Source organism: Tenrec ecaudatus, chromosome 3 (genome assembly GCF_050624435.1).
Source record: "Tenrec ecaudatus isolate mTenEca1 chromosome 3, mTenEca1.hap1, whole genome shotgun sequence".
Taxonomy (NCBI): Eukaryota; Metazoa; Chordata; class Mammalia; order Afrosoricida; family Tenrecidae; genus Tenrec; species Tenrec ecaudatus.
Genome location: NC_134532.1, coordinates 59,591,029 through 59,618,459, shown reverse-complemented (window position 1 = coordinate 59,618,459; position 27,431 = coordinate 59,591,029). Strand labels below are relative to the sequence as shown.

General features: G+C 37.6%; 1 protein-coding gene across 1 annotated transcript in view; it reads right to left on the bottom strand.

The window, feature by feature from the left end:
* Nucleotides 1–5,251: 5,251 nt before the first annotated feature.
* Nucleotides 5,252–27,431, bottom strand: part of DCHS2 (dachsous cadherin-related 2) — a 341,195-nt gene continuing 319,015 nt past the window's right edge. The window contains exons 16-20 of the mRNA XM_075544792.1: nucleotides 26,850–27,001; nucleotides 16,965–17,095; nucleotides 14,172–14,458; nucleotides 12,604–12,736; nucleotides 5,252–8,011 (exon numbers count right to left, since the gene is read on the bottom strand). Coding sequence (XP_075400907.1) covers nucleotides 5,388–8,011; nucleotides 12,604–12,736; nucleotides 14,172–14,458; nucleotides 16,965–17,095; nucleotides 26,850–27,001 — 3,327 coding nt within the window. The 3' untranslated portion in view covers nucleotides 5,252–5,387. The remainder of the gene's footprint in view (nucleotides 8,012–12,603; nucleotides 12,737–14,171; nucleotides 14,459–16,964; nucleotides 17,096–26,849; nucleotides 27,002–27,431) is intronic.

Sequence of the window (27,431 nt, the reverse complement as noted above, 5' to 3'; positions counted from 1 at the left end):
TGCATCGTTAATTCTCTTACTTCCCTCAAATAGCATGGCATGTCAGAGGTACCTCCCCTGCACATCCCACCTACATATCATATCCTTGTCATATTCCTGCGATCTCTGTGTTCCTTATATCCTTGTCAATCTCTCTTTATTTCATATCCTTATTAGGGTTTTCTCATATAGCCTTCACCACTACTTGGTACCATATAGCCAGTGTTTCCCTCAATAAAATGCAAGCTTCATAAAAATCACTGGCTTTATTTGCTGCATTCCAATCATATGTCTTCACATCCCAGAATTGTACTTTGTCCACAATAGATATTTGTCTAGTGATCAAACCTGTGAAGTATTTTCGATTGACATTTGTTTTAACATACTTCTAATTGTCATTAGTTGAACTCTATCACTTTACATTTGCTTTTATACTTAAAAAGTCTTTTCCCACTTTTATTCTGTTATTCTTAGCTTAGACTTTGGTTATAATTAAGCTTTTATTTATTAATCCAGCTAGAATTCATTTTTGTTTATGATGTGAAGATAAACTTATCTCTTTATCTAATCATGAACTTATTAAATATTTGCATGTGCTTAAAATGTCACCATTAGCAGAACGTATATAATGTGCATATCTACATACAGAATATCCCTTGCAAATTCTTCAGATTGTTATTGCTTTAAATTTTAATTCATTGGATATAAGCACTGTAGACATATGTATTGAACTCTATCCTTTTCTTGCCCTGATAAAACTTCCGTTCAGCTAGTCACAGGACATTCATGGTTTATTATGTGATCTGAAATTAATTAAACCAACGTGCTTGGACATGTAATATGACTGCCTAAAATGATTGCTTTTCAATGTTATCTATAGATTACTTTTATTATGTCTAAAATTCACTATATATTCATATATACTATGAAAAAAGGAACGAGAAAAATACACAAATCAGATTATAGAAGGAATTTCTAGCTTGGACTTTATCTAAGATATTCTATAATACTTTGATAGAATATTGGCACTGGCCTGTGTCTGGCTGAACTCAAAAACGGTGCCAGAGTTCTCATTTAATGGGTTTAAGGCCCATGTGCCACACCCTCACATTGTAGCACCCTCTTTGCCCATTCACATATGGACTCATTCATCTTGAAAACCATCTGTACTTCATAATACAAGTGGAGCCCACTTGTATTGCCCCGAGGGTTTACTATTGAACAATGAAACCCACTTATTTCGTTTTCTAACCAAAATAATGCTTTCTCACTCAAGAGATGTGCCGTGCATCTGCTATTTATTTGGCATGCTTTCCCCCTCTCTATTACTCACTTCACAGTTTGGATTCAACAAGTGAATTGGGTGAGATGAAGAACATTATGTAGACCAAAACAGTAGGAAGTGCTAATTTTCATCAAAACAGCAAGTCCTAAATTTTTATAAGAAAGGTATAATTTGGTACTTCAATTATCTGGGCATAGATCTTTCTAGAATTGCCACAATTCTGTGTCTAATAGATGAACTTTGTTGATCTATATGGAATGAAAATAACATATCGCTAGATTTCAAATTATATTGGTAATGTTTGAGAACCACTATGGAATAAGCCCCAGTCTTATGAATTATACTGTGGTTTTAAAGCTTATGTATGATACAATATTTTAATTCAAAATTTAAAGTAAAAATCAAGCCTTCATTAAGAATGAACAAACAAACAAAAAAAGTTAGTTAGCTACAAGGGGGGGAAAGACTAGATGCTGAAATACTATATAAATTTCCATTGTTTGGTATATGTACAAAGGCACTTAACATTATGATACCATGAATACCAGTTACATAACAAGGGAAATTTCTTCCTGAGATTCAGGAGAACAAGTCAATATATTCAAGTTCTCATAGTCAAATGTATTCTAGGCCATGGTCACTTAGCCTGTGACTCATAATTTTATTAATCTAAATGGTCAGACAACAAGGGAGAGGCTTGAAAGGAACTGAAAGAAGGAAAATTGAGTTCTCAAACAATAGAACTTGTGAAGAGCGAAGGGCTCAGCGCATTGAAAATTCCCATCACAATCCTTGCCTTTCTTCTTAAAAACGTCTACCTATTTCGTCATTCGTTCAGAACCTCTCTTCTCTCTTCCTTCCCTCTCTTCTCTCATCTTTAAGGGGCAAAACTTCCCTGCACGATTCTTCCTGGGGTTTCTGGGTTTGATATTAAGCAAAAGGTTTTAGTCCTGGTATCCCTCTTGTACACAATGATCCTCCATCCTAACTAACTCTCTTTAGCAATAACCAGAAGGATGGTGTTGCACTTTTAAGATCAACTAAATCATGCCATGAAAATAAGCCAAATCAGATTATCCATACTATCATGTAGGAATAAACTGCTTAAAACCATATCACTCCAGATAGTTGATTTATCATTGTCATAAATCTTAGTAATGTCATGTCTTCTTTGGTACTTCAAATTAAGGTACATGTAAAATGATGTCACAAAAAGGGTGAAAACAATAGCATTAACATTATGGATTAATTTTTATAATTATAATCCTAGAAGACACAGGAAGATGGGCTCTGAAATGGAGTTTAAAGGTGATGAAACACACACTCCTCTTCCAGATGGACATCAAGTATACACTACACATATGTATGCATGCAGGCAGCCCGTAGTTTATAATGCATGTTAATATATTTTTTAAAATCATCAGTGATCAATTCCCTAAAGATACAGCAGTTTCCCCTTTTATTTTGCCAGGAATCTGTTTGGAAACCAATGTAATGATTACATGGAATTTTGATATCCATTTGGTACTGATTTACACCAGTATTTCTAAGGCTGCCAACAAGAAAGTCCAGAATTTCAGGCATCTAAAACTCCACAACAGACAACTGTCTTGTATTTTATAGCTTATGAAATCGGGGCTTAATATGATTTTCCAGTAATAAGTTCTGTCCCCTCTCCAAAGAGCTAAGCCCGTTGTGCAGATCCGAAAAGTAATACAGAATAGATGAGGCAAGTTAATATTAAACTTGAAGGAGAACTATACAAATTATATTGTTTATTTAGGACAAAAGCACTCGAGTTGAAAGGGCTGACAAATGATTTATTGCAAAGACTTAACCAGCATGTTCACATTTTGTTTTTTATCCCTAGTCCCACTTCTAGAAGTTGCTTGGTGGTGTTTTGATGTTGGATATAGTATTAATAAAGTCATCAAATGAACATTCACTAGATGTTGGTAAAAAACAGTTTTTAAATGCTTCATGTCTTCTGTTCTTTTGAAATATCTAAAAAAATGCAGACTTGTGTCCAATAAGTAATTAATCGCAGGCAAATAACTTAGGGGACTGAGTTATGTGGATAACTGTTTTATAAACCTAAGTAAATACAGCCACTTATGTAAAAATGACAAAAGTAAGTAAAAGCGACAAAATACATTACAAAGCAAACCTTCCACATATCATTAGAAATAAAATTACATTAGCATTTCTTTGATACGTTCAAAACATCTTTTGAAGGGAGTCAGAGGTAATATATATTGATTTAATGTATTTTTAATACAAGAGTCATGAAATCTTCTTCCCAGATTTCTTGGGGGGGGGGGGGATGGAAAAGTGTGTATCAATGTATATCAGTTTCATAATACTTAATGTTTCATTTGACTTTCTGTAGTATTTCAGGCTTGTTCAAAAATTTTCATGTGCCACATTATTGTCTTTGTTGTTGTTAGGTGTCAGAGAATAGATTTTTGATTCACAGGAATTATACAAACAGAAGATACAAAATTACTCGACATATACAAGTTCAGAGCCAACAATGATATATAATGGGTTATATGGAGGCAGAAAGTCTTCGAAAAATTCACTATAAAATGAAAAATGGAATGAAATACCAAACGTTGAAGAAAATATCAAACGTTGAATGAACATTCCATGCATTCTTTCCTAGCAAAGATAAATGAATTATTTTGTATTATTTTGCAGATGAGGCCAACAGAAAAAGGCACAAAGAAATGTTTTCCTGTAGCAGAAGCCTACTTTGATGAGGAACCCACACCAGATTGCACATTAAGGTTCTAAAACTCTGATTCCAGAACATACCATGGTGCCTGCATGGGAGGATGACTTCTGGATTATCATCATCACTGTGCTCTCTGCCTTCCTGAGAGGAATAAGGCTCTTTGATGGATACTTGGGCTCACAGAAGGGTGCCTACATCACGATACTTAAGCACCAATCTATTTCTAAAGCAATAGCTGTACAAAACAGGATTCTTGTAACCATGTTATTAGACATAATGACAGCTAAAGCTAAGCATGAATACAATCAAATGGAAGAGTCTTTTGACTCCCATTCTTTCATAACATTTAGAGTAACAAAATTTATATAAAAATCTTTGCTTCAAAATATATTGCTAAATTACTCTATGAAATTTATAATTATCTACCAACATAATTTTATGTACACAAACTTTTTAGCTGACATTGAGTGAATAAATTACTTCTTACTGAAAATAACTGTGTCCAGAAAATAAAATGAAACTTTTTCATAAATTAATCTTCATAGCTAATGCTTATGCATGTATTCTCTCATAAAATTGAGTTCTGAAAATACTGTCATGCTACTTGAAAATAGGTCAAAGGAAACATATTTTGGGTGGCAGTCAATCACATATTATCAATCATAGTTCTGTATAAAGAACACATGTATTTCTGGTTTACTTACTCAAGAATGATTTAAAATATTTTCTCCCTATTGAAACAGTCATGAAAAATCTCATTCTTAATTTTTCATAAGATTTTTCAAAAGACACCACCTTGAAATTCAGATTATGAGTAAATTTCATAAGCGTGTGATAGAGGGAAAGTGAAGAAAAGTCTCTCTAAGTAGATCAGAGCCATAGAGTGGGCCCTTACCTTGAAAAGGTAATCATCTTACCTGTAAAACCTTTCCCCTCTCGAGGTCTTACTCTCTGTTACCCTGGGTCCTACGCTCATTCCCTTCTCAATTTTATTGACTTGTTTTAAATACAGAAGTCTCACCAAGTGTGATATGACCACTGAGCACCACAGGTTATTTCTATTATTTTCACATAAACAGCTTGGCAGTCAACTAAGTTCACTGTCTCTCTTGGAAAGTTAAATTGTACAGAAAACCAGGTATGACAGAAGATACACTACTCGAGATATACAAGAATTGAATCCTGAGGAAATCATAAAGCCACTTCTCTTTAAGGATGGAAGAAATTCAAAAGACTTAAATGGGGATGATTCAACCCCCACCTGAAAAGATTACATCACTCTCTCTGAACTCATAATCTTCCAAGGTTGAGACACTCACTGGAGTGTTCAGCCACTGGTGGATGACTGATGGCATGCAGGTACCTGGATTCTCAGTCGCTTTATATTTAGATTTCATCTTCTGCTTTCTGTCCATGGCATGTACCACGTGTGTGTGTTCCTAAGAACTCTGACATTGACAACAGTGGAGACATAGCTGGAGTCTGTGTGGTCAATAGGGAAAGAGCTGGAGACAAGCTGGGGGTCACGGCTTCCGGAAGAGAAGTGAGATGGTAGAGAACGGGAGGGCATGGGTCTTCCTGAAGCACCTGTCCTGGGGTGATAGTTGGCATTCTAGGTAGCACTGCTTTAATCCCAGGCTGGGCTACTGCTGTGATTAAAGGTGGTGGGAAAACAAAAGATTTCTTCCCCTTTGGAACAACGGGGATATGCAAATGTTCATCCTTCAGTTTTGCAATATCATTAAAAACTGAAGCCAGAGATTGAAACTTGGGTTCCCAACCGAGGAGATGATTCCAAGAACCACTGACTCTCACAAAATGATCCGGGGTCCTATCAGTGGAAGGAGCTGTACCTCTTGCCTCGTGTTCACCTGGATTCAGTATGTATTCTTCTCTAGCATCAGCCAGGATGCCCTCCTTTGACACCCTCCTTTGAAATATATGAGGAAACACATCATTTTGAACGTAGGCTATACCATGGCCTTCTCTACCCCCTTCCTCCAACAGATGGCTGTTTTCTGCTTTGTCCACAGTGACTATCAGGTCAGTTTCTCCAGATAAATAAGAAAGCTGGTCTGAGTCCCTTGGGATCCCAGAGTCTGGCACTCTAGAATCCAGATCCTTCAGAACGGAACCAGAGGCCTTCCTGTATGGGTGCTCATTTATCCTCTGGATTTCTTTATCTTCCGCAGTTTCTCCTTCCACAGAACAGTGGCCACTGGAATTCGAGTGACTACACAGATGCAGTAGCTCCTCCTCCATGATGCTTATCAAGCCCAGCCACTCAGGCATGGAGTTCACAGGCATCACCTCATTGTTGCAATCATTCATTTGCGGCAAGGCCTTGAGCATGCTGCTATCCCTGGTCAATCTCAAATTGACCTCCAAGGAGGATGAGGTTTTCTTTTCCTCATAATTGCCGATTGAATCTTTTTGTTTATGTCTTAAAATCAGTATCATAAGAATGAGCACCAGCAACAGAAGCACTGGAAAGGACGCCATAAGGCTAACGGATAAACGGTTGGCCATTATCGTTGAACGTTTTCCTTCAGGGGAAAATGACACATTTACAAAAACAGTGCAAGATGCAAATTTGGAGTCCTGTTTGGGGCTGTGAGCGATAACGTTCATTTCAATGGTGTCTTCTCTGCTAACTGGATTTTTTATGTGCGGAAGGGCTCTAGTCAAATAGATATTCCCATTGGTTTTATTTACTGAAAAGAAAGGTGAGGAGGTTCCCAGAGAGTAGAGAATGACTCCATCGATACCAGCATCGGCATCTGAGGCTTCCACTCTGCCAATCAACTGTCTTACTTTACTCTTGTCTGGAAGATTGAAAAAATATTGATCCTGTGTGAAAATGGGTTCAAATTCATCTATGCCTTCGATATCTACCCACACCATTAAGGAGGCCGTCAAATCACCTCTGTCTTTCGCCTCAACTGTGATGCAGTATTTGTTTTTCAGTTCGTAATCAAGGATTTGTTTAGCATAGATATCTCCAGTAAATGGATCAATGAGGAAGAGATCGTGATGGTGATCGTGCGCTTGTCCATGCATGCTAAAACAGGGTGACAAAAGAGAGTATGTCAATTCTCCATAAGGACCTGTGTCCAAATCTAAAGCATTTACAGAACAGACTGTAGAGGACACAGGCAGGTTTTCTGGAACCACACACTCCACTCTTGGGAACATAAACCAAGGTGTGTGGTCATTCTCATCCAGGATGTTGACAAGCACAATTGCAAAAGAAAAATGTTTCTTTGCTTTATCTGAAGCTTGCACAGTCAAAGTGAATTTTATTGTTTCCTCATAATCCAGAGGTTTAATTAAATAGAGAATTCCAGTTTTTTCTTCCAGCTGAAAGTTCCCCCTCTCATTTCCAGAGATGATGTGGTAGATGATTTCAGCATTTGAACCCAAGTCACAGTCATCTGCCGAGACCACAGAAATGTGACTTCCTATTGGCGTACTTTCCTTGATGTGCACATCATATTCTGCATGGGTGAATTTGGGTGGATTATCATTGACATCAAGTACTTCGATGGATATGATGGCTGTGGAACTCAATGGAGGATAGCCATGGTCAGATGCTAGGACAACCAGCTGGTGATTGGGAGTTGCTTCTCGGTCCAAATTGAGAAGCAATACAAGATGACCAACTTGAGTATAAGGATTCTCTGGATGCATGAAGCTAGTTTCTACATGGAAATGTTTCTGCGAATTACCACTGATGATGGAATAATCAACACGTGTGTTTTCTCGGGTCCAGTCATGGTCAAAGGTTGAAAATGTGACCAGTGTGCTTCCAATGAAAGTATCTTCACTCAAGCTAAGATTGTAATGTTCTACTGTAAACTCAGGGGGATGATTGTTCACATCTTGAATCTCTATCTCTACTAATGCAAGTGCCCTTAGCTCAGGGGCTCCACCATCACTGGCTTCTACAAGAAATCGGATCGATGATATTTCATTCAAAAGTCGTACAGGATGGATGGTAAATATTGTACCTGAAAAACAAGAAGTATCACTTGTGAAATTAAATGTTCATTATCCATTCAGTCAATATTCTCATTGCCATTATGGCAGTTACATAATCTCATAACATCTTGAAAGTTTAAGAGTGAAGGGATGGGCTATGATAGCTTTTTTGTGAGCTAACATGACTCCCACAGGAACGTGTGGGTGGAGTTTAGCCTATCAGTCAGACCGCAGCTTGATTGGAAGGTGACTGAGATAAATGTTTTTCTCAGGTCAGCCTCTTTTTCTTTCTCCCTGGAGTCTGAAGACGGTTCTCTCTCTCTCTCTCTCTCTCTCTCTCTCTCTCTCTCTTTCTCCTTATTCTTCCTGCAGATGAGCTACTTCTAGAAGCACTGATGACAGCCAGAGCCCTGTAGGTGCACCCACCACCATTGTATCTACAAGACATTGCACCCACCAGCCTATGATTTTCCTGCCTTCTGCATCATTGCATGTGGCTGGGTAAGTCTGAAGAGGGATTTATGGAGTGGTATCAGACTTACGGATTTAATTTGGAATGGGCTGGGATGTTTGCTTGATACTTCTTGATATAAAGCTCTCTCTTACACATACTTGAGTGTCCCTGGATTTGTTTCTCTAGTCCACCCAGACAACTGTAGCCACAGAGTCAGTTACAACTCATAGCAATCCTGTAGGGCAGGGGAGGGCTTTCCCTTTGAGTTTCTGAGTCTTTAAATCTTTATGGGAGTAGACAGCCTCATCTTGCTATAATGGAGAAGCTGGTGGCTTTGAACTTCTGGCTTTGTGGTTAGCAGCTCAGTGTGTATCCCACTATACCACCAGGGCTCCTTATTTACTGAATAGCTACTAAAGGGCTTAGTTTGTTAACATTGCTATTTAAACTAGGGTCAACAGATACTCCATAGAAATGTAGTTATTATATTCATAAATGTGTAACATTTGAAACAGAGATAATATCTATGGTATCTTTGATCTATGCCACAAATTTCTTTTTTGTTTAGTAAGCTGTTTCATCACTAATTTTTAAGGACACATATTCTTTTTTAAAATTATTAATTGGGAGCTAATATAGATATCATATTATTTCATAGTACAATCATGTCACATCAAGCAGAATTGTACAAGTACTACCATAATCAGTTTCCAAACATTATTTTTCTTCATGTACTCTTTGACCTTTTCTCCCCTCTAACAAGCCCCTATCACTGTCCCCTCCCTACCTGAAACCCTCATCCTATTTGCTATCCCTAGAGCTTCCTTAATCCTGGGTTTCATATACTGAAACCCACACACCAAAAAACATATAGCACAACTTCACCAGGGTGAATTCCAATGACACAACACCTCCGAGATACATCCTAATATGAACAAACAAACAAAAAAATATAGAAAATGCTGAAAACTAGATCAGGTCCAGCATGCCTCTGAGGGGGATCAACTAACTGGCAAAGTTTTAACTGTTCATGTCAGATTGAACATATTCTTGTTTAAAATTTTATATCTTGTCCTACTATTCATACACACTTCTATAGTTATCCTAGCATGAGAGTGTTTATTCTGTAGACTGATCGATACTTACTATTGTCATTTGGGAAGTAGGAAATATGATTTAAAAATGACGTGGTACCCCCACAAAATCAGAATTGTGATGGGCGGGGTGGAGTTTTTGCAGTGCACATTTTTCCTGCTAGGCAAGCATCGAGAAGCTTGCTCTGAGTTAGTGCACCCATTGGCGTCACCAGGAAAGGTTCTCTCTGGCCAGAGCGAAATTTTTTGTAAAATCAATTTCACTCAACACCTCGTTTTGTGTAATGGCCAATTTAAAAGACAGTGTGTGGCTGTGGACTTTTGTTTCCTAGTCGGGAAAAATGCTGCAGACACTGTTGTGATGTGGAACACAGCTTACAAGGACAGAGCTATGGGAAAAACTCGCGTATGTGTGATTTTCTCATTTCAAAAAAAGATGAATTGTTCCTGTTCTTCTCATCTCCAAATTATCTATCCCATCTATCTTACTTAGATAGACATGCAGATATATTAATAAGTGCACAAACCAAGCAAAGCAAAGTAAAACAAAGGACGTCAAAACCAACAAAACAATAGCAATACCAATAACAAAAAGAAAGCCACTGACAAAAATGGGAAAGCCTATAAATAGTTCAAGGTCTGTTTGTTGTCCATTAGGAGTGCTTTTCAGTCGAGTCTGATGGGGTGCCACATCCTGTCTCTCAAGTCTGTTTTTGGTATTCCCTGGTAGTTTCGTCAGTCTGCTCCCCCTGTTGCTCTGGTGCATGTCCTCAGTGTCTCGCCCAAGCATGATGGGGCCAGACCGTGCACTATTCCTGCACTGTTTCTGCAGTGCTGTCCCCCACAGTGCCATGGTTCAGTGCAGGATGCCAGGTCCTGTGGTGGGGCCGGCCCTATGGTCTTCCCTATGCATTGTCTTCTCTGAGCAGAAACATCGTCCTTGGGGTTTGGTGGGCTGGGGGATACAGGAGAAGGGGAGGTGGGATAAAGGAAGATGGGGACCAACCCAGGGACATGGGAACAACAAGTGAACTAAAATCAATGGAAGAAAGGTCATAGGATGCCTAGTGGGGGTCAATCAAGGGTAATGTAGCAGTGAAAAATTACTAAACCCGAATGAAGGCTGAACATAATGGTGGTACAAGAGGAAAGTGAAAAAGGAAACATGAAATAATCAGGAGGCAAAGGACATTTAGAGAGACCTAAATACAGGCGTGTACATATGTAATCATATATATGTATAATGAAAAGGGAATAGAGCTATGTACTCATATCTATATGTTAAGAATTAAGGTTGCAGATGGACATTGGGCCTCAACTAAAGTACTCCCTTAATTCAAGAACAATTTTGTTTTAACAATTCAGCATTCTGTGATGCACACCTTCCAAACACGATCACTGAAGATCAAATGGGTGCATAAGCAAATATGGTGAAGAAAGCTGATGGTGCCCAGCTATCCAAAGATATAGTGTCTTAAAGGCTTGAAGAGAACAAGTGGCCATCTATCTGAGAAGCAACAAAGCCCACATGGAAGAAGCACACCAGCCTGTGTGATCATGAGGTATCAATGGGATCAGGCATCTAAGACCCAGAATAAAACTATACCCAAGGTGAAGGGGGTGTGGGTGCATGGAGTGGAGACCCAATGCCCATCTCTAGGCAATTGGACATCCCCTCACAGAGGGTTACAGGGAAGAGATGAGCCAGTCAAGTTGCAGTATAGCACCTATGAAACACATAGCTTTCCTCTAGCTCTTTGGTGCTTTCTTCACCCCACTATCATGACCTCATTTCTTCCTTGCAAATCGCATTAGACCAGAACATGCACACTGCTACAGATAAGAGCCCGCAACACAGAGAATCCAGGATAGAAACTCATCAAGGTCAACAAGGAGAGTAGAGATACCATAAGGATTAGAGGAGGGTGGATCAAAAGGATCAAACTAGAACCCCTCCCAGGGGGATGAATAACATAAAAGTGGGTGAGGGGGCAACGGAGGACAATGGAAGATATGGAAAAAAGCAGTCTATAACTTATCAGGGGATTGTACGGGAGCGTGGGCCAGGGAGAGATGGGGAAGAAATAGGGAGCGAATATCAGGGGTTCAAGTGGGAAGAGAATACTTTGAAAATGACGATGGCGGCATATGTGCAAATGTGCTTGACACACTGGAGGAGTGTATGGATTGTGATAAGAGATGTAAGAGCCCCCAATAAAAGTATTTTTGAAAAAGTGAATTGTCAATTGATAATAACCCTTGTTCTGGACACCTGTCAACTTCCTTAATGGATAAAAATATTAACTCGTAGTGCATTTGGAGTTTGCTCCACCAAGTCAGACTGTTAATCAAACTTTCTATTTAGAGGTTTTGAAAAGATAACAAAAAAAGGCCTGGTTTGTGGCAGACAGGGGACTGGTTTTGCCAACACAACAATGCACCTGCTTACACAGCCATCTCAGTGTGCCGGTGTTTGGCAAAAGACAGCATGCCTCTCTTGCCCCACACACCTTACTGTCAGTGTGTCATGTTTAATATATTTTTAATATTTTAATTTAATTAATGTTTTTCATTACTATTTTAAAACGTATAATCTAATTTGTGTACCACTTTTATGGTTTTAATTTAAGTATTAACTGTATGAAATAATAAAGTACATGTTGATATATCTATATATATTTAACTTAAAGCAGTCATTAAGGTGGTAAACATTGTAAAATTATTTGAATCTCACCCAAATGAACCCTTAAACTTCATTATGATTCTAGTTCAGGTCTGGGATAATTACTTGAAATCTGTCCAGCTAGACCAATGGACAGGGTGGTTAATACATTGGGGTCTCTGAATTTATGAGCATGTAATTAACTCCTTTTGATTTCTAGCCATTGTTGAAATGTTGGAGAAGAAAAGTAAGTCGGAGGGTTGCCAGTTCAACATTTGATGTACAGAAGAAAAAGAAGATGGTGTCTGTACTTCCAAACTTTAGTGGTGGGAGGGTACCTTTCAGAGCATCTGGAAAAGGTTTGTTTTCATTTTCTCTCTGTGAGCACTAAAATCACTATAAATAACTCACCGTTCATGGGGTCAATTGAGAACTCCTCAGAAGAAGATAAGATTCTGTAAGAAAGGTTTGTGCTGCTGTCTAAGTCGGTGGCTGTCACGGTCAGCACCGGGTACCCCACAGGTACCGACTCAGGAACTGGGACCTGGGGGGTGGGGGAGAGAAGAGCATTTTGCTTAAAGACTAAAGATATTTTCATAAATATGGAGATAATGTGAAATTTTAGTTATTTTAATTGTAGGAAATATCCCCAGAATCTGACTTTCTGAGGCATATTAATTTTCAGAGTTGACATATTAAAAAGATTGTGTTCGTAGTTCTGGGGTTTGGAAGAACAAAACAAAAATTTAATTTCATTCCATTTTAATTCTCATTTGGAAAAACTTCTAATGCATTTCTATGCAGTAGAAAAGAGTTAATATTCACTGTTAGAATGTTTCAAACAAGTCTTCATAGCGTATCATTACTTAAGACAGTTCTCCACCTATGTTTACAGTTAAATCTTCCATTTGTTTTATTCAAGAATCCTGGGGCCCATTTCCATGTGCTTGCTGTTAGTTGCCATCTAGTAACTCAGTTGAATCTTGCCATTGTTCTTACTTTTAGAAACATACATTATTCTTTAAAAACTCAAATTAACCACTCCACAGTTTATTCATAACTTGTCTCTGCAAGATGCTGTTCAACCTATTTCAAAATATGCCTAGAAAATAATGTCCTTGATTTGTAGGTAATCCTAACTTTATTATTTATCTATGGCTTTATAAATGCCTGGAAAGATCTAATTGTTACTAACAATTGGATTGTCTAATAGCTAAAAATTAATAATATATACACTTAATGAACTTAATTCAATTAATTGCAGGCATACCTCATTTTATTGTACTTTGCTTTATTGCACTTAGAAGGTTTTAAGTTTTTCACAATTGATTGTACACCAAGCAAATGTACTGGCACCATTTTTTCCCCAACAACATGCGTCTCTGTGTCACATTTTGTTAATGAGAACAATATTTTATTTTTCATAATTGTATTGCACATGTAATAGACTACAATAATGTGTAAGCATAACTTTTGTAAACACTGGAGAACTAAAGAAATTCATATGACTCATTTTATCATGATACTCATTTTATTGTGGTGGTCTGGAACTAAAACCACAATATTTTAGAGGCATGTTTGCATTCAATTCCATATGTATTTAAATTATCATATAGTTTCCATGACAACAAACATAAAACTCACAGCATTAATTTATCCACTGCCTTCAAGTTGATTCCAACTCACAGCAACCCTACAGGGCAGAGTAAAACTATCCCTTTGGATTCCTGAGAGTTTTAAATCCTTATAGACACAGAGCCTGCATCTTTCTCCCAAAGAGCAATTTCCGGGTTCAAACTATTGACCTCGTAGTTAGCGGTTCAGTGTGTGAATGCATTATGCCACCAATGTCCCTGCAGCGTTAAATTAAGCACTAAAAATAGTGAATCTACTTTATCTGATTTTTCTTTCAACATTGGAAATCCTATATTGTTCTTTCTGGGTTTGGCTTTGGTTCAGTATCCCTCTAAGTTGTTTACCTGATAGAAATCTTGGGAAAACACTGGTGGGTTATCATTGACATCCAACACATGGACCGTGAGAATTCCTTCTGTGTTGTGCAGTGAGTCCGAAACTTGAACGAGCAGTTCATATTCAATTGCTTCTTCAAAATCCAATGCTTCCACCAGCCTCACTATTCCAGTATTTTGATCAATAGCAAACTTGGTTCCAGGATTGTTCTCTTTGGTGAAACTGAAGATGAAAGCGGGATCCAAATCCACATCATGAACTGATACCCGAGTCACAATTACACCAGGCAAGGAATCTGAAATAATCACGACCCATGTCAGCCTCCATTAAAGTACATCCTTTGAAATGTGTTCCTTTCATAGTTCAATTCAAGCCTTTTCATTTTAAGTTCAACATGGCTTGCTGTTTCTTGGCATGATCTCTCATGCACAGTTTGTTATGAACTGAACAAAAACTTTGAAGAAGTTATGAGCCAAAAAAACCCCACCCAAAAATGTACTACTGGGCATGAATTTGAGAGGTTAAGTATATTTGATTTTTATATTACATTTTTCATCATCTGCTTAGAACCTAATTAATGCTAGGACCAAGCACCATTGTAAATAATTTATTTACACTATACAGTTTATGCATCAGAATTATCTATTTATGGAGGAAATGGATGGGAGGAAAGTTATTACTTAAAAATGTAATACCCTTTTGAGAAATAGGCAAGATTTAACTGAAAACATTTCGACATTGAAGTTAAAGATACTTATTTCCTTATAATTATTTTTTTATAATTTATTTCTTTTGGAATATCATATACATAGCTTTCTCCATTTCAAATCCAAAATTGAAAATGATCAAGCCTATCAAAAACAAACTAGTGATGAAAGCAAATTTATAAATATTATTCACCAAAGAGCCACAAACTATCTCATGATAAACTCAATATTTCATGTACTCAAGCCTAACCTGCCCGTGAAAGGGACTTCGGCATTAAGCCGACAGATCTGCTGCAGGTAGAAAGAACATGGAAAGAGATTCAGAATGTACTTGAAACTCATCAATTTCAGATTTTAACCTCTATCATTCTTGATGTATATGAACCATGTTATGATTTATACAGTGTTCTTATGATATATTGAGTACATGGCTGCATTTAAACAATAAAACATGTATTTAAAATAGTATTTTCAATAAAGATCAATGGAAATATGTCAAGCAGGTGCAAAGCAAGGTAGAAGAATTGTTTATTGGTAGACCACAATATTTATATGGATTGACACAGTGGCAACAACAATCGGCTCAGACATAACCACAGTCGTGAGAATGGTGCAGGATCCAGCAGCATTTCACTCTGTTGTACCTAGGATCTCTATGAGTTGAAACCAGCTTGTTGGCACCTAACAATCACAACACATGTAGAGGTTCCTATGTGTGGAGGTATCTGAAATGCATCCTTCTACGAGCAGTCATAATTTATCATTTGGGTGGAAAGTGAATGTAACAAAATATCAGGACCATTCAGGGTATTAAGAGTACAAGAAGGAGAGGATGCGCAAGAGGCGCCACCACCATTATCAACTGCCATGAGCTGGATTCTGGTTTACCAGCACATCCATTGACCACTGACAACTGTAGCTCATACACTAGTCATCCCACCCAGTGTTTCATAAAGCGGGCCATACCGCCCCTGTTGGCGGGGAAGCACGTGTGCTTGAATCTGGAATGAAGGGGAGACTACAAAATTAGTTATCTACACTTTATCCTTTATTATGGACGTACAATATATTTTAATTGCCCGTGAGGTGATGAATAATGTATGTTTGTTTGTTTGTGTGTGTGTGTGTTTCCCCCCTGAAAGGGGGATAAAAATGGGAACCTACCAACCTCTCAAACTAAATCTACTGCCATGGAGTCCTTGCCAACTCACAGGGTTCCAAGACTGTTTGTGGGAGTAGAAAGCCCGTCTTTCTCCCTCAGAGCTGCTGGTGTTTTCAAACTGTTGACCATGAGGATTGCGGCCCAACATGTAACCACGCCACCAAAAACCCACTGTATTTTAGTTATTCCAACTTACAGGGAGCCTGTAGGGCAGAACAAAGCTGTTCTATAGGGTCTCTGAGACTGTCTGTCTGTCTTTATAGGAACAAACGGAATCATCTCATTCCCATGGAGCTGTTGGTGTGTTTGAACTACCAATCTTTCATTTCCAACACATAATCTGCTATGCCAACAGAACTCTCTGAATCATCACATAGACTCAATCAAGACAGATTAACTAATGTATCACTTAAACTTTATATTTTCAACCTTTACAATTGGTGTGATAAAATTCTCTTCTAATATTGAATGCTAGCACCGTGTAACCAAATTTCATCTCATTCTTCGCCATTACTGGACTGCAAAAAATTGCCAATGTTATGAGACAAACAAAATTATTACATAGAAGAGCCCCATAAGTGTTCAGTCAACTAATATGGTTCCGCGTGGTGTACTTCTAAAAGCTATTTACAAATGCCTCAATGTTTAATGAAATTTGGACAAAAGGGCAGCTGTGAAGAAGAGTGGGCAAAACATGAGGAACCGACCCAATGATTCAAATGCAGATTCCAGCGCTTATATGTAACTTCACTGACATTTGATATCTTACTCCTGATCATTCATTTCCTATTTCTTAAATGAAGATAAAACTTACTTGTCTTGCATGACTGTTGAGGATTAGTATTCTTGTACAATATAGTGTTTGACGGAAAAACAAATGGCAGATGTTATGCAAGTTCATCAAAACCACTTTTCTTCATTACCAGACTTACTTTCTGCCACTTCCACGGCTTTGGAGGGGAGAAACACTGGGGCGTTGTCATTTATATCAGTCACTTGTATCCGGACCACGCTTGTAGCAGAAAGCTGGGGCACCCCTGCATCTGTGGCTTGCACAAGGAAGCTGGTTTGGAAGAGGAGCAAAATATGTTTGTGATCCATCACCCAGGAAAAAAGAAAACCACATATATGCCAACTATTCAACTGAAAGTCGAAAACTGAGCTAGCTGACCTGCTATCTTTATTTCTGCCCTGCGATTAGAACAGATCATGCTTTCAATTGGTAAGAAACAAGTGCTCTAGGTTTGGGGGGAGGGGAGGGGGGATAAAGTAAATGCTTAATACTCCAGTAAAAATCATGAAGACCTGAGGTTAGGGTCCGTCACAATACTTTGTTGTTCAAGTTCCACAGGGGCATGCCTGAATTTAGCATTGGAAGTCCCACATCTCACTTTGCTTAGGGTGTCCTGTTTTGAAAAAATAATTAGTCCTACTTCCCAAGAAATTCCTCTTGTTTGAAATAAAAAAGAAGAGCTGTCCAGGAGCAAGGCCATTCACATCTGTTGAATATGGTCAGAGGGTCTCATCGGAGGCTTAATTAAGTATCTTTGTTTCTTTGCCTTTAATAAATGTTGAGTTCTTCTTTCAAAGACTTGGACAAGCTTACAGATTTAAAAGCCCTAGGGGTCATGGGTCACCATGAGTTGGGATTGACTTGACAGCAACTAATGGCAACATGCATGTATTTGGTGATTGTCTCCAATAGTGCTAAGAGATGAGGCATTTTATTTAAATTTAAATCCATTAATACAATGTTTATATTAGTTTGTTTCCTCTCTGAAGTTTAAAGAAGCCCTCTAATGACTAATAGCCACAAAATTTTCGATGTTTAATTTACTGCAAATATGGTGTCTATGATACCTATTATAGAAAATTGTATTAGTCACTCTTTAGGACATTTAAAATTGGATATTGATCTGTTGATTTATGTTTTAAATGAATTTATGAGCTTTGTATTAATCTACAGTTATAATAAAAATGTGTGAATTCGTAGAAAACAAAATAATTTGAGACTAGTTTACTCACTGCAGAATCCTTGAAAAATGGATACTTTTAGCAGGTCCTAATCCAAACGATTCTTATCACAAATACAGTGTTAAGCCTCTTTGTTTGATGCAATCCACACTCGCTCTCCATTTCTACGAAACCACGATTGCCTGGTTTGATCTGAGACCAGTCCTTGAATCCATTTTGCTGATTCCTGGTTGCCTAACTAGCCCTCAAGTTGTGATATTCCCCCCAGTTCTCATTTGACATATTCTCTCGAGGAATTGCATTTTTCACATTTTTTCTGAATAAGTGCCAAATCTAATTCTTCAGTGGGGACTCTGTGGCTGAGTTCCAATAATTATTTTTCATTGCTTAATGGGTATCTTCACATTTCCTTTCATATTGTGTTTTCAAACGTAAAATGTCAGGTCAAACACTACAATTCTAACCTATTCCTCTTCCTCCCTTTCCTAACAAGAAATTTCACAGTGATTTTCTACTTCCATGTCAATAAATTTAACTGATCACCAACTTCCTTATAGACTCAATATCTGAATCAACTTTGAAATATGTCTCCTCCTTCCCCTTCATTGACTCATTCATATCCCAGACTGTTCACAACTGTGTGTAGCTTTACTGACTGGTCTGATGATAGTTCTCTGACAATTCATCCATAACTAGATGCCCTTTAAAAATAAAGATCTGAACACAACAGACAACTGTTTATATATTTTATATAACTACAGATTACAATAATTTCTGTTATATATGGAATATATGGACTTTTTAAAACTTGTCCCTTTTTTATTAACTGGGATTTAATCCATATTTCATATTGTTCCATAGTTCAATCATGTCAACCAGAACTGTACAGTTGCAACCACAATCAGTTTTTCAAACATTCTTGTTCTACATGGACTTGATATCGTTTTCCTTTTACAACCTACCACCATCACTGTACCTCTCCTCCCGTAACTTTGTCTCTATAGGCTCATCAATCCTTTATGGAAAAACATATAACACAACTTCAAGAGGGTGAATCCCAGTGACATACACCTCTGAGATACACTCAAATATGAACAAACAAAATCCAAACAGAACAATACAAACCAAATATACAGAAAATTTTGGGAGCCAGATCAGGCCCAGCATGCATCCTAGGGATGATCTGCCAACAAAGTTTTAACTGTTCAAGTCAGATTTATGCCTTTGATCTTCTAGACTCAATTCTAATGCACTCTGTTAGGTTACCACCTTCCTCCTATCCCTCAATTGTGGATAGAAGTTGCTCACCAGAGGCTTATTTCCTCTGCAGTTCCACAAATGAACCTTGGGTTCCCACTGTCACCCACAGCCTTCTGAAAACCAGATTCTCATACTTTAGGCCCTGATACTAATCCTTCCTTTGACTCAGATTATATGATTCAAAATCCTTCTGTGACTGATGATGGTATGTATCTTCCACTTGTACTTAGTTGACATCTCACTTAGATGGCTGCTTGTTTGGAGACAGGCTTTTAAGACCCCAAATGCTATTTTATCTAATAGCTGGGCACCATCTAGTTTCTTCACCACATTTTGCTATAGCACCTGTCTCTGTGGTCCTTTCCTGAGGGTGAGTATCAAGCAGGGTCATGGTGGAAGAATTAATTGTTCTTAAGTTGAAGCTAGGATTTAGTGTAAGCCCAAAACTCATTCTGGTATCTATGTTTTTGTTGTTGTTGTTATTATTTTTCCTTTATTATTGGAGTTAATACATATGGAGTTAATGCCATATCGTTCCATAGGTAAATCACATCAAACAGAATTGTTCCCTTGCTTTCTACATCAGTTTCCAAACATACTTTTTCTTCCTGGACTCCTTGACTTACTTCCCTCCCCACCTAAAACCCTTTTTTTACTTACTAATCCTGTAGGTTCATTGATCCTAGGTCTCATTTTCTGAAAAACAGAAACACCTACACCACAGCTTTAAGAGGGTGCCACCCAATGACCTAGCACCTCTGTGATACACCCTTATATGAACAAACAAAACTTGTCCTTTTCTAAATTAACTTTCTTTTATTCCCATGAACTCACGTGGTTCTAAGACTACTGTCCTAGCTGTTGCATGCAAACATATTAAACATTTCATATACACATGGTTCTCATGCCTTTGCCTGGAAGTTCATTTTTTTTTCCTTTTAGGAAAGGAAAAGATTAGGCAGTCAAATCTTACTCTTTGCTTATAAGCTATGAATTTATGCCTTATGTATGCAATTGATTTCAGTTACTCCTCCCATCATCATAATTATTGTGAAATTAATAAGCATTTTAAGCACTTAAATTGGATCTTTATTGTAGATGATCCTTTGGTCACTTCTGTTTAGAGTCTTTAGCCCCAAGCTGTTAGTAGAGCCTACATGAATATTAAATATCAATTTAGACAATGGTAAGTTTCTCCATATCAGTTACAAATCGAGTAGCAGAAACAGTGATTCAAATGTTGCTTTTGCATGCTCATGCTTATTTGTGCATAAATTCACAATTGCCAAGATGGGGCTTACCACTTGTGATAGATTTTGTGGCAACTTGGGTGGGTCAGGGTTCTCAGTAGTCTGGTAGTAATCTCCCATGATGTGATCTAACAATGTCATCAATTCCATAATGGGATCTACTATTACTTAATCAGCTCTCAGCAGATAGTAGTTGTGGTGGAGTATAGCCCTTTAACTAGGTCTTACTTAGCCTTCATGCAACTGGAAGAAAGTCTCCACAAAGGTGTTGCCTGCTTCTTTTAAAGCCGACTCTGTGGGAAAGCTTGCCACTTCTGCTGGATCTGGATCCTGCATCTGATTCATTTACCTCTCAGGAGCCATCAGTCGACCGCTGACTTTGGATTATTCAATATGGCATCTACCAGTCTGTGATCTTACTGCTTCAAAATTCTCCTTCCTGGTTCATTAAGTCTCTGCAGCTACATGAGTCAGGATACACCTCCAGCTTAATAACTGACCCATGAACTTGAACTAGACTGAACTTACCTGCTTCTACAAGTGTGTGAGCCATTTTTTGCTACAAATTTGTTTCTGCACACACTTATGCATCACTGGTTTGCTTCTCTAGGAAATCTAGCCTACCACAGACTATTATTTTAATGTTGTAAAGAAGCACCTTGAAGAGCCGTTCACATAAGCTTTGCCATTTATTAGTTGCATATTTTTGCCAAACAGTTTTACTTCTCTGAAAGTCTATTTCATTGTGTAAGTTATAAATATGTTGTAAGAATTCATTACAATAATAAATGCCCTGCAGGATTTCCATAGATGGAATTCTTATAATTACTAATATGCTTTCTATATGATTTTACAGTTCAATTTTCATGCTCTCAGAAAACAAGGGCTATCAAACCTATTTTCTTTCGTTTTTTAATCAAGAAGAGTTGTGCAATCTTTACCACAATCAATTTTAGAACATTTTCCTCTCCCTTGTACTCATTGTTATTTTTGTATTTTTTTCAATTTTGGCAAAAATATACACAACAAAACATTCTCCAATTCAACAACCGCTACACGTATAATTCAGTGTTGTTGATTATATGCTCTGTGCTTTACAACCACTATTCCTATCCATCTCCTAATTGTTTAACATATTTTTGCATCCCAGTCTTTTGCTTGGCAAAGGGCTTTTACCAATTCATAAATTGCAGTCAGACCAAAGTTGAAATCTATTTAAAACTCTTTACTGACCAGTCATGAGTACATTGTTTTAATTCTGGAACACTGCTGACTGATCATGATTAGATTTTGCAGTTTGTAAACCTGAAAGCAATATAGGTCTTTAATAGTAGCTGACTGCATGAGATAGTTTGGGCTTGAAATAGCTGGTTGGTGAATTAATAATTTTGTCATAGTCATTTCATGGAGTTTTCTTCTGTGTGGTTTAGTATGAAAACTAAAAATACATATTTATATTTAGTAAAGTCGTGACTGTTGAGATTGCATCATTGCCCCTAATTTTATATTGTGAACCAATGAACTGTAATTGGGCATATTGTCTTCAAACAGGCAAAAGTAATATCTCAAAAGTAAAGTTTCATGGTACAGAACACAATTGCCAACGCGTTCACTGAAAGTGTTGCAACAACAAATCATCCTGCATTTCTCTTACCTGAAACAGCAAGGGAGTCGTTAAAGAGAAAGGGAAACCATACGTTGGGCTACACAGACAAGCACAGTTAAAAATATTTCCTTTGGGCTGGTGATACTGAGACAGCAGTGGCCATGCTCGGGTGTGGTTGTTCCTGTGTGTGTGTGTGTCCGTGTGGTGGTGTGTGTAGAATTCACTTCTCTTCATTCTTACTCCTCCCAGCCCTGAGTTATATTCTTCACGGAGAACAGGAGAGGAGCACCTTGTCAACCTTGGGACTAATGTTCTCTCAGACATAGAAACTATGACGTAGATAGGAAAAGGCTGGAAGAAATTCACTTTAGTTTACAATCAAGACTCTACTGAATAAGAACATTATAACCGAAAGTTATTATTATCAGGAAATTTGGGGTTGCTGGCATATGTCAGCTAGTACTAATTGCTGTCAAGTTGTTTTCAACACAGAACTCTGATCCATTGGATTCCAATGGTTGTGACCTTGTAGGAATAGATCTCCAGTCTTCTTTCCTAAGTGGATTTGAACCACCAACAATCTAGTTAGCAGCTCATATACTGCTGCTATTTCACAGCCTTGTACTGTGATTGGGGTGGCGGATTAAATGTTTTAAATTGGTATTGAAACAAGACTTTCACCTATTTCTTTGAAACCTCCTCACCATACTACTGCCTCTGAGTGGTCCTGACTCATGGAACTACCCACAGAAGGTTTCCGAGGTCGTAAATCTCCACCAGACTGCTACGTCTTTCTCCTGAGGGGCGGTTGGGGGGTTGGAACATTAACGTTTCAGTTTATAGCTGCTGAGTGCTTTAACTACTTCTCTCTCTCTCTTCTCTCTCTTCTCTCTTTCTCTCTCTCTCTCTCTCTCTGCCACTGAGTAGATTCTGACTCATAGTGACTCTATACCTGCTATCAGGTCTCATGTAAATAAAAAGAACTATAAAAATCACTAAAATATGAGTGAAAATCCTAGTAGTTCATGCAGGACACACTATTAAAATGCACACATTTTTGAAGTAATGTTCTGAAATATTAATAAAGAAAAAGAAATAAACTTTTAAAGGTGAAAATATTTTGGGATGTTAATTAGGTCAATCCTCTCAGTAACTGATTCCATTCTCATCAGCTCTTCCTGCTTAACCACAATAGTAACTGCACCTTCCTCATAAAACAAAACAAAAAAATACCCGACATAGAGAAATACTTACACATACAGCCTTTGTATAACTGTTTTCCCTCGAAAAAGGAGTGCTATGGTGCTATAATATGGAGACAGGGTGACTCTGAATCAGATACCTGGGAGCAGGTCACGGTTTAATCATTAAATAGTTCTTGACCCTGAGAAAGCCTCTGCATGCCTGTTGCCTTTATCAGTAAAGAGACCCCTGTGGTGGAAGTCCTTGATTAATACAAATAGTTCATGTATTTTGCTGCTAAACAAAAGGCTGGACGTTACAGTTTACCCAATGTGCTGGGGAAGGGGGAGTCAGGGGTGGGGTGGTCTGCTCACACACTTCTGAAAAATGAGCCACGAAAAATCCTATGGGACTTAGAGTTCTACTGACACACACGGATCAGGGTCAATTTGCTAGCAATTTGGTTTGGCTTGGTTTTTAAATTTCTTAGCAAGATAACGCTGAGAGTGAAATGAAATACTGTCAGTGAAAGGCCTTTTGCTAAACCATACATACAACATAAACACAGCCACAACAAAAACCCATTAAAGGAAGCATATAAACAGACTGTGCTTATGTAGTGTTGGGGCGGGGGGTGGTGGTGGTGAGTTAGAACCACCAACCTTAGGTTAGTGATCAAGCACAGTCCATTTGTGCCACCCAGGTACCTAATACAAATCTAAAGCTTATAAAATGGACAATAAATAGCCCAGCTATCTTGACAGACAAGGTAAACATACAAGGTCAGCAGTTTTGTCTATTTTCTTCTAGTATTATTCAAGTGCTTGGGCATAATGACACTTAATTTCATACAACTAGGAAGCAATTCAAGTACAGGAGTGTCCCTTTTATTTCTTTCACTTATCATTTATCCCAGAGGTCTAGCAGCACTGGTGCATATCAATATAGCTCATCCTTTTGTAAAATTAATCTCCTGGAATGATATTGAAGACGTATGCTATTGTTCTTTAAGAAATTCCCAGTGATGGGTATTTCTGGTTTTTACAGACTGTGAGGCACATGTATCACAGTCCGCATGTCTAGACTTTAAAAGGTCTGTTTTCTTGTTATGTTTTGTTTTTTAAATGCCTAGAAGAGCTGTGACATAAGTGTTCTTTCCTTCATAGAATCCCATCTGGGGCTGGCATATCTTGGACTCTAGACAAAGAGTTAATATTGCATATGTGCTTTTAATAAGATCATCTCTACTAAAACACAGTACACTCTCAAGGCAGCGTTGTGATTTTGTTCACAAAGAATACAAGACCAAAGCAAGCAATGGCATGAGATCTTCATTGTTATTAAAAACAACAACAGACACTAGTAATGCACTGTAGTTTACTGGGCATTTCCCAAATATTCTCTCTCTTTATGCCCATAATAAAAAACATATTGAAAAATAAATGAACACCAAAATAGGAGATCACTGCTGTATGGTTTACAAAAAGAAGAAGAAGAAAAGACGAGCCAAATAATTATATTATTTTGGTAGATGGACTAGAATTACTGTACTGATAAGGCTTACAGAACAGGGATTCAAGAAGTCACGTGGAACATTAGTATTGCGTTCTTCTAAATGGTAGACCTTGAGTGAGCTTGGCATTTCTTCCTGTAGGCTAGCACACTGTTGAACAGCCTCTCTTGTACCAATCTTACATCGATAAAATAATAATTGAGGTTTTGAATTCTAGTCATGTATCCTTATGGTTTCCTTTCCTCTTTCAAAGACCTAACTCACTGCCATAAATTCAATCTCCACTCATAGCGACCTAGAACTAGCCCTGTGGGTTTCCAAATCAGTAAATCTTTACAGGAGTAGAAAGCCTCATTTTTCTCCTGCAGGATGACTGGTTTTTTTGAACTTCTGACCTTGTGGCTAGCAGCCCACTGCATAACCACTATGCCACCAAGGCTCCTTCTATGACAGACAGATGCAGTACATTTCTCACTAAAGACAGGTGGATTTTTTGGCAAGTTCAGCTCATTTAGAACTCAATGTTATCTTTTAAAATATTTCTCACTTGGTACTCAATTGTACCACAAATTCATATGATCACAGAGCTCAGGGAGACCTTAAAATCCTTCTAAATCCGAATCACTATTTTATAGTAAATAATTTCTAAAACCAAATATATAAAAAATGAATCCTAAGTTGAGTTAAAATAACTGAAGGGTTCATCAACAGATGAACGAATACACAAAATGTGGTACTTTCATAAAATGGAATACTACTTAACCTTAAAGAAAAGTCCTAAAACATGCTATAACGTGGATTAAATGCAAAGAAAGGCATGCCAAGTAAGCCAATTATAAAAGGATAAATAGTCCATGGCCTCATTTACATGAAATAAGATATATAAAGATAGAAGAGACCAATGTTTACTATTGGTTACCGTAGGGGAAGGATAGGGGAAGGGAGGTAGTGACTTTTGTCTATGGTGGTGGAAAAACTGGCATATACTAAGGGTAATGGCTACACAATTTGTTTAATGTAACTGTTATCACTAAGCTGAACACCAGAAAAATGGTCAAAATGGCAACTGCAGTGTTATATGTAATTGTACAACAATGGCAGCCCACCCCCAAAAGGCTGTACTTGTTGATATTACTTAGATTCACCTAAATAGTTCATGTGGACAGATGTTCTTGGTTCAAAGGATTAGAGTCCTACATGGTTTCATGGGTCTCTAGAGTCACTTGCCCTACCATTGTTTTAGAGTTTCTCTTCTACTTTTTGGTTTGCTGAGTAGCTCTGTGAGATCACACAGGAGTGGCCACCCAAGATACAATTATTGGTCTCTATTCATCTGGAAAAATAGAAAGAAGAGACCCAGGAATTAGACAAAGAAATAGACTTCTGATTTCATTACTTCCATGAATTACTCCCTTCTTTGTCAAGAAACTAAAGGGATGGTTGGTGCCCAGGTGCCATTATTGACTATTTTCAACAAGTGCCCAATGGATGGATCCTAATCTAAGGAAGAAACATGTAAAACAGAACATATAGTTCCCAGGGGATCCAACCTACTAGATCTACTGAGAGTAGAAGAATCCCTGAATCTATTGTTCTGCAATAATTTTTATGCCTTGAATTAAAAGTACCTCTTGAAATCTTCTTTAAACAACTGTTCAGCAGCATTAATAAGTAATTAGATAATACATTCTTTTAAATATTTATCTATATGAAATCAAATTGACAATAGTGGTTGTAAAGCACAGATATATATTAAGGGCCATTCAATAGTATAAAATTTAATGGTAGTCAAAAGGATTTTGGTAAAGATAGTAAAAATGGGGACATGATATACCCATTGTAACCCATCACACTGAATTATACTTGTAAAAATTGTTGAATGGATGGATGCTTTATTATGTGTATTTTCACCAAAATAATAATGAGCTGAAGCAAAAGGGAAACATTTTGACAACTTAATATGAAGTCATACCCATTACAACGGCATTATCAGAAACAAGGCAGATCCAACCTGTCTAAATCATAGACAAACCTATAGGAGCTGGTTGATTCATAATCCATCATCCCATTTGTAGTTATCACACCACTCAGGTCGTCAATCTGAAACATGTCACCCTGGTTGCCGGAAATAATGGAATACTTAAGGAGGCCATTCAACCCACCATCTGGGTCAGTGGCGGAAACCTGGGAGGAATGAATTCTTCTGTTAAATAAAGGTTTAATTTGTAATAGATGTAAGAATCACAGATTGTCAAACACATTTTCAAACAATGATGAAAGGAAAAATAGCAAACTAATAAAACCTTAATTTTATAATAAGGTGGGTGAAGAGCGAAGAAATTATTTTGCATACACAAAGGATTTCCCAGCAATTTTCATTGGGAAAGGCACATATTTTTTAGCTATAATTACACAATATAAAAAAAATACTTAGAAAAAATCTAACCTTCTTCAACAGACTATCTCAAGTACTGGATATGGATTCAGGCTAAAAGCAGGAAAGATAGTAAACATTAAAGAAATCTTTTATCTAGTGAACAATAGCTTTACAGTTACTCTTTATTAATTTTCCTTGCTTAAAGGATTACTTTAAAATAGTCATGGATATGTAGAT